Genomic DNA, 14,385 nt, shown 5'->3' on the forward strand with positions numbered 1-14,385 from the left:
CCATGGAAAAGGGAGTGTTTCCAGGGAGTAAATCGGTTGTGAAGTGTAACCTTTTCACAGTTGATATCCCGGGGCAGCGATTGTCTCCTTCTCATCCAGAGATCAAGAAACATATTGAACGTGTTCTAGTCCTGCTCTGCTGTAGTAAATCGTTTTTCAAGTAAACTAACTTCAAAATGAACACTGAAAACTATTACAGACCTGCATTAGATCCCTGTGAAAAATCAGACAAACTGCCAATGGGATGAACAATATAAAAACACACTTCAGTTCAAAGAATAGTACTATTGATGGGATGAACAATATAAAAACACACTTCAGTTCAAAGAGTAGTACTATTGATGGGATGAACAATATAAAAACACACTTCAGTTCAAAGAGTAGTACTATTGATGGGATGAACAATATAAAAACACACTTCAGTTCAAAGAGTAGTACTATTGATTCCAACTTTGAGGAACATTGATTATTTTATTGAATATGGAAAACATTTACACACATCATGAATGGAAATGTCCAGTCATATCTTTCCTGCTCTACAATGACCATAACGCAAAGATGGACAGATCGAGACACATAAAAGACGACCCACTGCACAAGCTTCAGACAGTTACATTTATGCGGTACTTCCAGGGGAGTGTATCCAAGAGTTTCCACTGTTTTTTGGGGTCATTCCACGAAATGAGGGCCTTTTGCGTTCCCTTTGATATTTCAGGTATAAATTGAGCACCAATATTGAATTTTAAAAAGCCTGTTATATTAAATGTAGTGCCATTTAATATAGACCACATGGAGAATTCAATAAATCTGATTTAATAGGAATAGACTTCGGCATTTTGAAATGTCCCTCCGTGCACCCTCTCCGACTTCTAAGAAGATTAAACCCCCTTCATCCCAACATTTCTCCATCATTGTAAAGCCCTCGTTATTTTATTGTGATTAGTGATTCAGTCCCTCAGTTTTAAGGTTAACCCTGTTAAGTGAATTGAACTCTCATTTTAATTTGGTGAAAATATTCCCATTTTAAATATTTCTTCCCAAAGAGACATTGAACATCTAGTAGTCAAATCATAATGTCAAAACAGGTGAGCTGGTTCTATTCTTTCTGGCCATTTTCTGGTGTTTTGTGGAGTAAAACTGAGCGGGTCGAGCGTAACAAGTCAACCCTTTTACCAACAGACAGACAGTCTAAAAATGTTTTAACAATTAAAATGTTTTGGGAAGCCTGTTGCACATACAGTAACAAGCTTCCATTCCCCCTGTCACAAGGGGATTCATGGCTGATTTAAGATGACATCGTCAACCCCGTTACGGTCAACCCTGTTACAGACAACCCCGATTAGGGTCAACCCGGTTACAGTCAACCCCGTTACGGTTACGGTCAACCCCGATTAGGGTCAACCCCCAACCCCGATTACGGTCAACCCCGATTAGGGTCAAGCCCGATTAGGGTCAACCCCGATTAGGGTCAACCCCGTTACGGTCAACCCTGATTAGGGTCAACCCCACCCCGTTACGGTCAACCCCGTTACATTATTTGGCACTTGCTATAGTAATTTCCGTCTTTAACCTGTTGAGATGGGGAAACTTAATGAAGTTCAACATGTCCTCTTTATGACAGAATGTTAAAATGAGGTGAAGTCAAAACGTTTTCAAAAGGCACCGAATTAGTAGAACGACCCTTTGGTTACAACAGATCTGAGAGCAGGCTATAGAAGGAGACAACAGATCTGAGAGCAGGCTATAGAAGGAGACAACAGATCTGAGAGCAGGCTATAGAAGGAGACAACTATAAAGGAGACAACAGATCTGAGAGCAGGCTATAGAAGGAGACACAACAGATCTGAGAGCAGGCTATAGAAGGAGACAACAGATCTGAGAGCAGGCTATAGAAGGAGACAACAGATCTGAGAGCAGGCTATAGAAGGAGACAACAGATCTGAGAGCAGGCTATAGAAGGAGACAACAGATCTGAGAGCAGGCTATAGAAGGAGACAACAGATCTGAGAGCAGGCTATAGAAGGAGACAACAGATCTGAGAGCAGGCTATAGAAGGAGACAACAGATCTGAGAGCAGGCTATAGAAGGAGACAACAGATCTGAGAGCAGGCTATAGAAGGAGACAACAGATCTGAGAGCAGGCTATAGAAGGAGACAACAGATCTGAGAGCAGGCTATAGATCAGTGGAGGCTGCTGAATGGCAGGTAAATGGAATGGGATCTATAGAAGGAGACAACAGATCACGTGTTTGATACCATTCCATTCCAGGCCATTAAATTATGACGTGTTTGATACCATTCCATTCCAGCCATTATTATGAGCCATCCTCCCCTCACCAGCCTCCACTGATATAGATGCTTGATCAGAGAGGACTTCCCCTCTCCCTCTCCCTCCCTCCCTTCCTTCCTCCTTCCTCCCTTCCTTCCTTCCTTCCTTCCTTCCTTCCTTCCTTCAGGTATATGTCCAGAAGTCTTTCTCTGAGTTCTTGGTGGGCACCCTAAATTCCCCTGTTCCCCCTCCCTCCATCCCATGTTCCATCCCTCTTCTCACCCTGCCTCTCTCAACAGGTGCATGTCCAGAAGTCTTTCTGAGGGTTCTTCTTGGCTGGCAGTCTGAAAGAAGATGTCCCTGTATAGGACCCCAATAGGACCCAGACACTCCTGTGTTGTTGAGAACCGGGGAGGAGGTCTGGTCTGTCTCTTCAGCCTGGAGGCCAGGGCCATGAACACATCCTCCACGCTGTCCTGATGCCCCCCTCCTGGTTCTCCTCCTCCTCCTCCTCCTCCTCCAGGGAGGCTTTTAGCAGACGTTTCAAACAGAATCATCCCGTGGGCAACTGCAAACTTCTGGGCCTGATCCCGTGTCACCTGACCTTCGACCTTGATGGAGCGGGGGTCACAGCTGCAGGTGTCACGGAGGTCGCTCTTGTTGCCCACGAGGAACCTGCAGAGGGGGAGACATATGGAGAGTTTAAAACATAATAGGTTACAACCGAAAAGGCAATGTTGGCCACTACAGAGTATTCAAAACCATGTGTTTACTGTGTTGGTTGAGGTGTGTGTAACACAGCTGCCCAATGCTGACACGATGCAGCTTTTCTGAATCTGATCCTGGCGATAGAGCTAGTTCCTCTGGGCCTCCACGTGGAACTGATCAGGTGTAAACGGGGCCATTTAACAAAAAAGGACAAATGGAATTGGCTTCTAATATGACTGACTAACCTGGTTAACTCCTGTCCCAGTGAGTACCTTCTACACCCCTCTATCCAGGTTGTGTGTATATAACTAACCTGGTTATCTCCTGTCCCAGTGAGTACCGTCTACACCCCTCTATCCAGGTTGTGTGTGTATATAACTAACCTGGTTATCCTGTCCCAGTGAGTACCTTCTACACCCCTCTATCCAGGTTGTGTGTATATAACTAACCTGGTTACCACCTACACCCCTCTATCCAGGTTGTGTGTATATAACTAACCTGGTTATCTCCTGTCCCAGTGAGTACCTTCTACACCCCTCTATCCAGGTTGTGTGTATATAACTAACCTGGTTATCTCTGTCCCTGTCCCAGTGACTAACCTTCTACACCCCTCTATCCAGGTTGTGTGTATATAACTAACCTGGTTATCTCCTGTCCCAGTGAGTACCTTCTACACCCCTCTATCCAGGTTGTGTGTGTATATAACTAACCTGGTTATCTCCTGTCCCAGTGAGTACCTTCTACACTCCTCTATCCAGGCTGGCAGGCCTCTGAAGCTGTCTGGTCTGGTGACGTCGTAGATGAAGAGAACAGCATGAACGTTCCGATAGTACTGCTGGACCATCGACTTCCTGAAACGCTCCTGGCCCGCCGTGTCCCATAGCTGGAGCTGGAGGGAGAGAGATGGTTGGGGGTGAAACTATTCTACATGTGAGAGAAGGGTTTTAGAGATGGAGGAGCGGGAGTAGAACGGGTGAGGGAGAGAGATGGTTGGGGGTGAAACTATTCTACATGTGAGAGAAGGGGTTTTAGAGATGGAGGAGCGGGAGTAGAGAGGGTGAGGGAGAGAGATGGTTGGGGGGTGAAACTATTCTACATGTGAGAGAAGGGGTTTTAGAGATGGCGAAAGAGGGGGAAGCAGACAGAGAGAGAGGGGCCTTTTCTCAATTAAATTTGCTCACCTCCTGCGTCCTCTCTCCTCCATCCTCTCTGTCCTCCTTTAAAAAAGGTCCAAGTTAAAACAGGAGAGGCGGCGAGGAGGGAAAGTGGACGAGAATGAGCTTGTATGAAATGAGACTTCTCCAATCGCTCGACAGAGCAGCTAATGAGGTTTAGAGGGTGGAATCCCAACATAAACATAAAAAGTGACTAATTTAGATTTTGTACAAGATATTTTAAAGATAAAAGGATAAGTAGAATAAATGTTTGCATTAATTTCTCCTTTGATAAAAACAATAGCTGATTTAAAGGGGGCGTGGAAGATTTCAAAGAGGGGGCGGGGGAGCGTGTGAGAGAGAGAGGGGAGAGAGAGGGGACAGAGAGAGAGGGGAGAGAGAGGGAGCGTGTGAGAGAGAGGGGACAGAGAGAGGGGAGAGAGAGGGTGGGGGGAGAGAGAGAGGGGACAGAGAGAGAGGGGAGGGAGAGGGGGGGGGAGAGAGAGATGGCGGGGGAGAGAGAGAGGGGGCAGGGGAGAGAGAGAGGGGGCGGGGGAGAGAGAGAGGGCGGGGGGAGAGAGAGGGGCGGGGGGGAGTGTGGGAGAGAGAGAGGGGGAGAGAGAGGGCGGGGGGGGTGGGAGAGAGGGCGGGGGGAGAGAGAGGGCGGAGGGTGTGGGAGAGAGAGGGGGAGAGAGAGGGCGGGGGGTGGGAGAGAGAGAGGGAGGGAGAGAGAGGGGGGGGGGAGAGAGGGGCGGGGGGAGAGAGAGAGAGGGGGGAGAGAGAGGGCGTGGGGGAGCGTGTGAGAGAGGGCGGGAGGGTGAGGAGAGAGATGGGAGAGAGAGGGGGGAGAGAGAGAGGGCTGGGGGGAGAGAGGGGGGGGGGGGAGAGAGAGGGGCGGGGGGGAGAGTGGGAGAGAGAGGGGAGAGAGAGGGCGTGGGGAGCGTGTGAGAGAGGGCGGGAGGGTGTGGGAGAGAGAGATGGGGAGAGAGAGGGTGGGGGGAGAGAGAGAGGGCGGGAGGGGGTGGGGGAGAGAGAGGGCGGGGGGGTGGAGAGAGAGAGAGGGCGGGGGATGTGGGAGAGAGAGAGAGAGAGGGGCGGGGGAGAGAGAGAGGGGAGAGAGAGGGCGGGGAGCGTGTGAGAGAGGGCGGGAGGGTGTGGGAGAGAGAGAGGGGAGAGAGAGAGGGCTGGGGAGAGAGAGGGGGCGGGGGGAGAGAGGGGGGGGGGGGAGAGAGAGGGGGCGGGGGGAGAGAGAGGGGGGCGGGGGAGCGTGTGTGAGAGGGCGGGAGGGTGTGGGAGAGAGAGGGGAGAGAGAGAGGGGGGGGAGAGAGAGAGGGGGTGGGGGAGAGAGAGGGCGGGGGTGTGGGAGAGAGAGAGAGAGAGGGCGTGGGAGCGTGTGAGAGAGACGGGAGGGTGTGGGAGAGAGAGAGGGGGAGAGAGAGAGGGCAGCCCTGGGGGAGAGAGGGGGCGGGGGGTGTGGGAGAGAGAGAGAGAGAGGGGAGAGGGGGGGAGGTGTGAGAGAGGACGGGAGGGAGGAGAGAGAGGGGAGAGAGAGAGAGAGAGAGGGGCGGGGAGCGTGTGTGAGAGGGCGGGAGGGTGGGGGAGAGAGAGAGGGCGGGGGAGAGAGAGGGCGGGGGAGAGAGAGAGGGCGGGGGGAGAGAGAGGGCGGGGGGGGAGAGAGAGGGCGGGGGAGAGAGAGAGTCAGAGGGGGGGAGAGAGAGAGAGGGGAGAGAGGCGGGGGAGCGTGGGAGAGAGAGGGGAGAGAGGGGGAGGAGAGAGAGAGAGAGGGCGGCTGTATAAACTCTCTCACACAGTTAGTCAGCAGATGATGTTATTCTACTTCCCATCAACATATTGACTCACCAGACAGAAGACCAACGTCAATATAACGATTCCTCCTCCACCACTCTCATGATAACTCCAATCAGAAGGTCAACCCTGTCTCATAGTAACCTCCGGGCTCTACCTATGATGTAAACTCCAATCAGAAGGTCAACCCTGTCTCATAGTAACCTCCGGGCTCTACCTATGATGTAAACTCCAATCAGAAGGTCAACCCTGTCTCATAGTAACCTCCGGGCTCTACCTATGATGTAAACTCCAATCAGAATGTCAGCCCTGTCTCATAGTAACCTCCGGGCTCTACCTATGATGTAAACTCCAATCAGAAGGTCAACCCTGTCTCATAGTAACCTCCGGGCTCTACCTATGATGTAAACTCCAATCAGAAGGTCAACCCTGTCTCATAGTAACCTCCGGACTCTACCTATGATGTAAACTCCAATCAGAAGGTCAACCCTGTCTCATAGTAACCTCCGGGCTCTAAAGGGCTCTACCTATGATGTAAACTCCAATCAGAAGATCAACCCTGTCTCATAGTAACCTCCGGACTCTACCTATGATGTAAACTCCAATCAGAAGGTCAACCCTGTCTCATAGTAACCTCCGGGCTCTAAAGGGCTCTACCTATGATGTAAACTCCAATCAGAAGGTCAGCCCTGTCTCATAGTAACCTCCGGGCTCTAAAGGGCTGAACCTATGATGTAAACTCCAATCAGAAGGTCAGCCCTGTCTCATAGTAACCTCCGGGCTCTAAAGGGCTGAACCTATGATGTAAACTCCAATCAGAAGGTCAACCCTGTCTCATAGTAACCTCCGGGCTCTAAAGGGCTGAACCTATGATGTAAACTCCAATCAGAAGGTCAGCCCTGTCTCATAGTAACCTCCGGGCTCTAAAGGGCTCTACCTATGATGTAAACTCCAATCAGAAGGTCAGCCCTGTCTCATAGTAACCTCCGGGCTCTACCTATGATGTAAACTCCAATCAGATGGTCAGCCCTGTCTCATAGTAACCTCCGGGCTCTAAAGGGCTCTACCTATGATGTAAACTCCAATCAGAAGGTCAGCCCTGTCTCATAGTAACCTCCGGGCTCTAAAGGGCTCTACCTATGATGTAAACTCCAATCAGAAGGTCAGCCCTGTCTCATAGTAACCTCCGGACTCTAAAGGGCTCTACCTATGATGTAAACTCCAATCAGAAGGTCAGCCCTGTCTCATAGTAACCTCCGGGCTCTAAAGGGCTGAACCTATGATGGAAACGGAGTGTAGTTTGAGTTCTACATACTTTTGTCCCGCTGCGTTTCTGGACCAGACCGTCTAGAGCCCATAAGGCAGTGGAGATTAAATACATGGACCGTATACGACGCTCTGCCCCTAGAGCCCTAAAGGCAGTGGAGATTAAATACATGGACCGTATACGACGCTCTGCCCCTCCGTTTCCACCTCCGTTTCCATAGGCCATCTAGAGCCCTAAAGGCAGTGGAGATTAAATACATGGACCGTATCACGCTCTGCCCCTCCGTTTCCACCTCCGTTTCCCAAGGCCGTCTAGAGCCCATAAAGCAGTGGAGATTAAATACATGGACCGTATATGACGCTCTGCCCCTCCGTTTCCACCTCCGTTTCCCAAGGCCGTCTAGAGCCCATAAGGCAGTGGAGATTAAATACATGGACCGTATACCACGCTCTGCCCCTCCGTTTCCACCTCCGTTTCCCAAGGCCGTCTAGAGCCCTAAAGGCAGTGGAGATTAAATACATGGACCGTATACGACGCTCTGCCCCTCCGTTTCCACCTCCGTTTCCGTAGGCCGTCTAGAGCCCTAAAGGCAGTGGAGATTAAATACATGGACCGTATACCACGCTCTGCCCCTCCGTTTCCACCTCCGTTTCCATAGGCCGTCTAGAGCCCTAAAGGCAGTGGAGATTAAATACATGGACTGTATACCACGCTCTGCCCCTCCGTTTCCACCTCCGTTTCCCAAGGCCGTCTAGAGCCCATAAAGCAGTGGAGATTAAATACATGGACCGTATACCACGCTCTGCCCCTCCGTTTCCCCTCCGTTTCCATAGGCCGTCTAGAGCCCTTAAGGCAGTGGAGATTAAATACATGGACCGTATACCACGCTCTGCCCCTCCGTTTTCCGTTTCCATAGGCCGTCTAGAGCCCTTAAGGCAGTGGAGATTAAATACATGGACCGTATACCACGCTCTGCCCCTCCGTTTCCACCTCCGTTTCCCAAGGCCGTCTAGAGCCCTTAAGGCAGTGGAGATTAAATACATGGACCGTATACCACGCTCTGCCCCTCCGTTTCCGTAGGCCGTCTAGAGCCCATAAGGCAGTGGAGATTAAATACATGGACCGTATACCACGCTCTGCCCCTCCGTTTCCACCTCCGTTTCCGTAGGCCGTCTAGAGCCCATAAGGCAGTGGAGATTAAATACATGGACCGTATACCACGCTCTGCCCCTCCGTTTCCGTAGGCCGTCTAGAGCCCATAAGGCAGTGGAATGTTGAGATAAAATACATGGAGGACTTTTGGCCCCTAAACGAGATATGTGTTTTGAAGCAGTCAGAGGTCAGAGAACCAGAATACACAAAGGACAAAAGGCAGAAATACATTATGTCACATACTTGCAGGTGAGTAATGCTTGATTTCATTTGTCCTGGCACAATGGAACCAATTGGATAGTCCCCAAAGTGAAAACACAATACCATGCCGGCAACCTAAAACATCTAGTATTTGTAAAATTTTAAACAAGTATTCTGCCCCATGTCTGGCCTCCTCTCTCTCTCTCTTTAACCCAGATACAAAACAACGTCTTGTTACCCGCCATGCTTCCTCTATCATGTGGTCTGCCCTGCTCCGATAAAGAGAGCATTGGGTTGGCCAATATCCTCTTTTCATGCCTGTGTTTCCGTAAACACACAGAAATCACATTATTTAGCCCATCACGGACGTTACAATACTTTTCACGACATTAAATAACCCGACTAATGTTGTGTGCTGAGGTGAAAGGTTTTTATTTAACCTTTTTTTAACTACGAAAGTCAGTTAAAGAACAAATTCTTATTTACAATGATCGCCTACACTGGTCAAACCCGGACGACGCTGGGCCAACTGTGCGCTGCCCTACCGGACTCCCGATCAGCGCCGGTTGTGATACAGCCTTTGTCATATGTGTCATGACCATATAAATGCATTACACATGTGGTTTGTTCTGCTGTATGAGAACCGGGGAGTTACATATGCAATGTATGTAACTCTGAAACACACTAGTTTCAAGTTAACAAGACATTCATTGTATTCATACTTATTTAACCGTCACTGTTGATCCAAGAGGCCAAACAACACAAACACTATTGTGTCAGTCCTTTCAACTGAGCCTTTAAAGACACTTGGATCCTACACTGGTTTAGGTCAAAAACTAAACATAACCATTTACATAAGATGACATTTTATTTGACAGTAGTCATGTTTGTTAGTCCTGTACAAATAAAACGACATTTCAAAAGGAACTTAAGATTGATAGACCAAAGCTGACACCACAGACCGCTTGCTGTTCATGCGCAATAGTAGGCGCAGATTCAGCTGCAAACACAAATGTTTAACGAGTAACGCCTACGAAGTGCAAATATCTATTTTTAAAAATGCCCATACTACGAGGCAATGAGAGTGCGGTCTGAGAGAACTCAACACCACCTTCTCAAAATGTGTGAGCATAAAAATTATAAGGCACATTTTTTTGTTTACGCAGTGATTCTCTGGTGCATTAAATTGTGTAATGCACCAATTAATTACGACCCAACTCGTTCATAATATTTGGAAATAACGGTTTAAACTTTATACTTCTCTTACCTTGATTTTCTCGCCTTCGACCTCGACCAATCTCTCACGGAAATCGACACCGATGGTGGCTTCGGTTCGGTCGAGGAACTCACCGGCACAGAACCGGTAGGTGAGACAGGTCTTACCGACACCGGAGTCTCCGATCACGATGATCTTGAAGATCCGACACCGCGCGGAGGGCGAAGACACACTGGTGAAAGAGTTTGAGAACTCCAGGGATGATTCCATATCGCGTAAAAACTAAAATTAAAGAGTGAGATCTAGGCTTCTCCAACTACTCCCAACAAGCCAATATGTTATGTCGAGGTCTTTAACGTTATATAAACGTGGCAGAGAACTCCCTCGGCAAAGTTCATGGCAACTCGCCGGCTATGCTATAAACTCTCCCTGGTTGTCATTGTCTGTGGAAGGAGCGGAGAGTTTAGAAAGTCCCCTGCTGCAACTTCTTGGCCCGTGGCCACGTATCTGACAGCACGGTAATAAATCTCGCGAGAAGAAGGGGGGAATCTATTCGCTGTAGATGGAACGCTATGTCATCAATATTGTGTCTCTAGACTTCTATAACCATAGATAGCCTCAATATTGTGTCTCTAGACTTCTATAACCATAGATAGCCTCAATATGTCATCAATATTGTGTCTCTAGACTTCTAGAACCATAGATAGCCCCAATATGTCATCAATATTGTGTCTCTAGACTTCTAGAACCATAGATAGCCTCAATATGTCATCAATATTGTGTCTCTAGACTTCTAGAACCATAGATAGCCTCAATATGTCATCAATATTGTGTCTCTAGACTTCTAGAACCATAGATAGCCTCAATATGTCATCAATATTGTGTCTCTAGACTTCTAGAACCATAGATAGCCTCAATATGTCATCAATATTGTGTCTCTAGACTTCTAGAACCATAGATAGCCTCAATATGTCATCAATATTGTGTCTCTAGACTTCTAGAACCATAGATAGCCTCAATATGTCATCAATATTGTGTCTCTAGACTTCTAGAACCATAGATAGCCTCAATATGTCATCAATATTGTGTCTCTAGACTTCTAGAACCATAGATAGCCTCAATATGTCATCAATATTGTGTCTCTAGACTTCTAGAACCATAGATAGCCTCAATATGTCATCAATATTGTGTCTCTAGACTTCTAGAACCATAGATAGCCTCAATATGTCATCAATATTGTGTCTCTAGACTTCTAGAACCATAGATAGCCTCAATATGTCATCAATATTGTGTCTCTAGACTTCTAGAACCATAGATAGCCTCAATATGTCATCAATATTGTGTCTCTAGACTTCTAGAACCATAGATAGTAAACTCAATATGTCATCAATATTGTGTCTCTAGACTTCTAGAACCATAGATAGTAAACTCAATAGGTCATCAATATTGTGTCTCTAGACTTCTAGAACCAGTTAGATAGCCTCAATATGTCATCAATATTGTTTGTCTCAGATAGAACCATGATAGCCTCAATATTCATCAATATTCTGTCTCTAGACTTCTAGAACCATAGATAGCCTCAATATGTCTTCTGTCTCTAGACTTCTAGAACCATAGATAGCCTCAATATGTCATCAATATTCTGTCTCTAGACTTCTAGAACCATAGATAGCCTCAATATGTCATCAATATTCTGTCTCTAGACTTCTAGAACCATAGATAGCCTCAATATGTCATCAATATTGTGTCTCTAGACTTCTAGAACCATAGATAGCCTCAATATGTCATCAATATTGTGTCTCTAGACTTCTAGAACCATAGATAGCCTCAATATGTCATCAATATTGTGTCTCTAGACTTCTAGAACCATAGATAGCCTCAATATGTCATCAATATTGTGTCTCTAGACTTCTAGAACCATAGATAGCCTCAATATGTCATCAATATTGTGTCTCTAGACTTCTAGAACCATAGATAGCCTCAATATGTCATCAATATTGTGTCTCTAGACTTCTAGAACCATAGATAGCCTCAATATGTCATCAATATTGTGTCTCTAGACTTCTAGAACCATAGATAGCCTATGTCATCAATATTGTGTCTCTAGACTTCTAGAACCATAGATAGCCTCAATATGTCATCAATATTGTGTCTCTAGACTTCTAGAACCATAGATAGCCTCAATATGTCATCAATATTGTGTCTCTAGACTTCTAGAACCATAGATAGCCTCAATATGTCATCAATATTGTGTCTCTAGACTTCTAGAACCATAGATAGCCTCAATATGTCATCAATATTGTGTCTCTAGACTTCTAGAACCATAGATAGCCTCAATATGTCATCAATATTGTGTCTCTAGACTTCTAGAACCATAGATAGCCTCAATATGTCCCAGTCTGGAACACTGACATTAGAAGGTACAAAGGGACCACGGCAGAGTACGACATTAAACTGACTAATAGACTGACAGGTACATCAACTGAATGTCTCTTTATCGCCGACTTCTCACCAGTGATGTCATCATATCATCACCAGTAACTATTTCTATTTTTGGTCCAGACCTAACTTGACCCTGACATTCTGAGCCTTTACTTCTCTAACACTTCTCCAGAACCCGATAAGTGTTTGAGGAGTGTCAGTTCATTCGTAGACATACGGAAGACGGTCCTCCCCTCCTCGATAGCCTCCTTTTGGCGATGAAGCACAAGTGTATCCTCCCTACGTCCTTCAAGGAAGAGTTTTGAAATCTGTCAAAAGCCATTTAAATCAAGGACAAAAGCATGCAAACATTTAAAAGGATAAGTCATCAATATCACTGCAGGTATCATATCTGTCTCTAACTGGGGCTCCACTGAGCTATACAGTCTACTGTCATGAGGAGAGGACTGAAGAACCAGAACAGGGTCATCAATATCACTGCAGGTATCATATCTGTCTCTAACTGGGGCTCCACTGAGCTATACAGTCTACTGTCACGAAGAGCGGAAAATACTGCTAGGCTATATGACTTCTATGTCATTATGTCTTTGATGTGAGAAACTTCTTAGCAACTTATCCTGGATCGGTGGTTGAACCCAGCTACCTACATCAAACTGATCTGTTTTGAAAACCCCAACAGGAAGCTGATGACAGAGCAGCAACATTTCACATAGAGTGTGCTCAAATATCTTCTGTTATTATTCGTGCATGACTTGGGGAAAGTCTGGGGTGTAGAAGCTAGAGGTCTGCTGCTAACCCGAGTGTCTTCTACAGAGGAGAGTGGTCAGGTTTATGTTCTAGGTGGTGGAGCATGATGAGAGAGGCCAAGGTTGTGTGTAGAGAGCTGGACTGTGGGAATCCTGTAGCTGAATCTAGAGGACCTCTGATTGAAGATGGAAGAGGAGGAGTCAGACTAGGTTGTTGCTATGGAGATGAGTCTTCTATTAGACAGTGTGACATCATAGAAGGAGAACCTGGTGTCTGTAATGGTGGATATTATCGTCATGTGACCTGTTCAGGTAAGAGACTGGTCATATTGAACATTACATTACCATGTATCATGTTTTTAGTAGTTGAAGAGGTTTGTCTTGATCTCTTGTATTGTTCCAGAAAGCCGGTGTTGTGTGGTCAATTGCATTACTACAGAATGGACCCACACACTACCAACACAAGATAGGATTTAAAGGGCTGTGTCATCATTTAGATTGTGTTAAAGGGAATTTTCTCAAATGTTCAATTTCATATTCATCATCAACATATGTGAAAATGGCACGTTTCTATATTTAGTAGTAAACCAGATGGAATAGAAGCGTTTCCAATGACATCATCAACCAATTAGTAGAACATTAATAAGTGATTAGTAGGCCATGCCTACACGTAATTGGTTAAAAATCACACGACGCACACTGATGATGTCATTGGAAACACTTATCTTCCTCTGTCTTGTTTACTACCAAACATAGAAACACCATTTTCACATAATGTTGATGTTTCTGGAGAGGATGAATATGAAGTTGAAAACATCTGAAATGTGTCTTCAACTGTCTTTCCTGTTTACATACAGCTCTCTCTCCAACCCAACAGCTCCTCAGAATGACCCCAGCTACCCCATCGACCCCCACCTCTGTTAAACCCAGCTTGGCTACTTCCACCCAGCGGTAGTCTGACCAGACAGTTTTCAGACACCTCAGCCAGACTCCAAAGACTCCAAGAGAGAGACATCACCTCTGATCCTACCATCAACACCTCAGCCAGACTCCAAGAGAGAGACATCACCTCTGATCCTACCATCAACACCTCAGCCAGACTCCAAGAGAGAGACATCACCTCTGATCCTACCATCAACACCTCAGCCAGACTCCAAGAGAGAGACATCACCTCTGATCCTACCATCAACACCTCAGCCAGACTCCAAGAGAGAGACATCACCTCTGATCCTACCATCAACACCTCAGCCAGACTCCAAGAGAGACATCACCTCTGATCCTACCATCAACACCTCAGCCAGACTCCAAGAGACTCCAAGAGAGACATCACCTCTGATCCTACCATCAACACCTCAGCCAGACTCCAAGAGAGAGACATCACCTCTGATCCTACCATCAACACCTCAGCCAGACTCCAAGAGAGA

At 46.7% G+C, this 14,385-nt stretch overlaps 1 protein-coding gene across 2 annotated transcripts; it reads right to left on the reverse strand.

The window, feature by feature from the left end:
• Nucleotides 1–2,409: 2,409 nt before the first annotated feature.
• Nucleotides 2,410–10,352, reverse strand: LOC121843634 (ras-related protein Rab-33B-like). Of its 2 annotated transcripts, XM_042313378.1 has the most exons (4): nt 9,825–10,352; nt 4,159–4,194; nt 3,688–3,866; nt 2,410–2,944 (listed from the first exon to the last, which is right to left on the reverse strand). In XM_042313378.1, exons 1-4 carry the CDS (start codon nt 10,041–10,043, stop codon nt 2,548–2,550), a joined length of 831 nt encoding a protein of 276 aa, XP_042169312.1. In that variant the 5' UTR covers nt 10,044–10,352; the 3' UTR covers nt 2,410–2,547. The 2 variants fall into 2 exon arrangements, with proteins under 2 accessions (XP_042169312.1, XP_042169313.1); XM_042313379.1 differs by lacking the exon at nt 4,159–4,194 and having other exon boundaries at nt 9,825–10,342.
• Nucleotides 10,353–14,385: the final 4,033 nt, after the last annotated feature.

Source organism: Oncorhynchus tshawytscha, unplaced genomic scaffold, assembly GCF_018296145.1.
Source record: "Oncorhynchus tshawytscha isolate Ot180627B unplaced genomic scaffold, Otsh_v2.0 Un_contig_6530_pilon_pilon, whole genome shotgun sequence".
Classification (NCBI taxonomy): Eukaryota; Metazoa; Chordata; class Actinopteri; order Salmoniformes; family Salmonidae; genus Oncorhynchus; species Oncorhynchus tshawytscha.

Bases quoted from the DNA above. Each gene is read 5' to 3' on its own strand.
- LOC121843634 (XM_042313378.1), bottom strand. From the start codon at position 10,043: ATGGAATCATCCCTGGAGTTCTCAAACTCTTTCACCAGTGTGTCTTCG. The intron at 4,195-9,824 runs GTAAGAGAAGTA...CCTTTTTTAAAG, and splicing joins TCGAAGGCGAGAAAATCAAG to GAGGACAGAGAGGATGGAGG. The intron at 3,867-4,158 runs GTGAGCAAATTT...CTCTCCCTCCAG, and splicing joins GAGGAGAGAGGACGCAGGAG to CTCCAGCTATGGGACACGGC.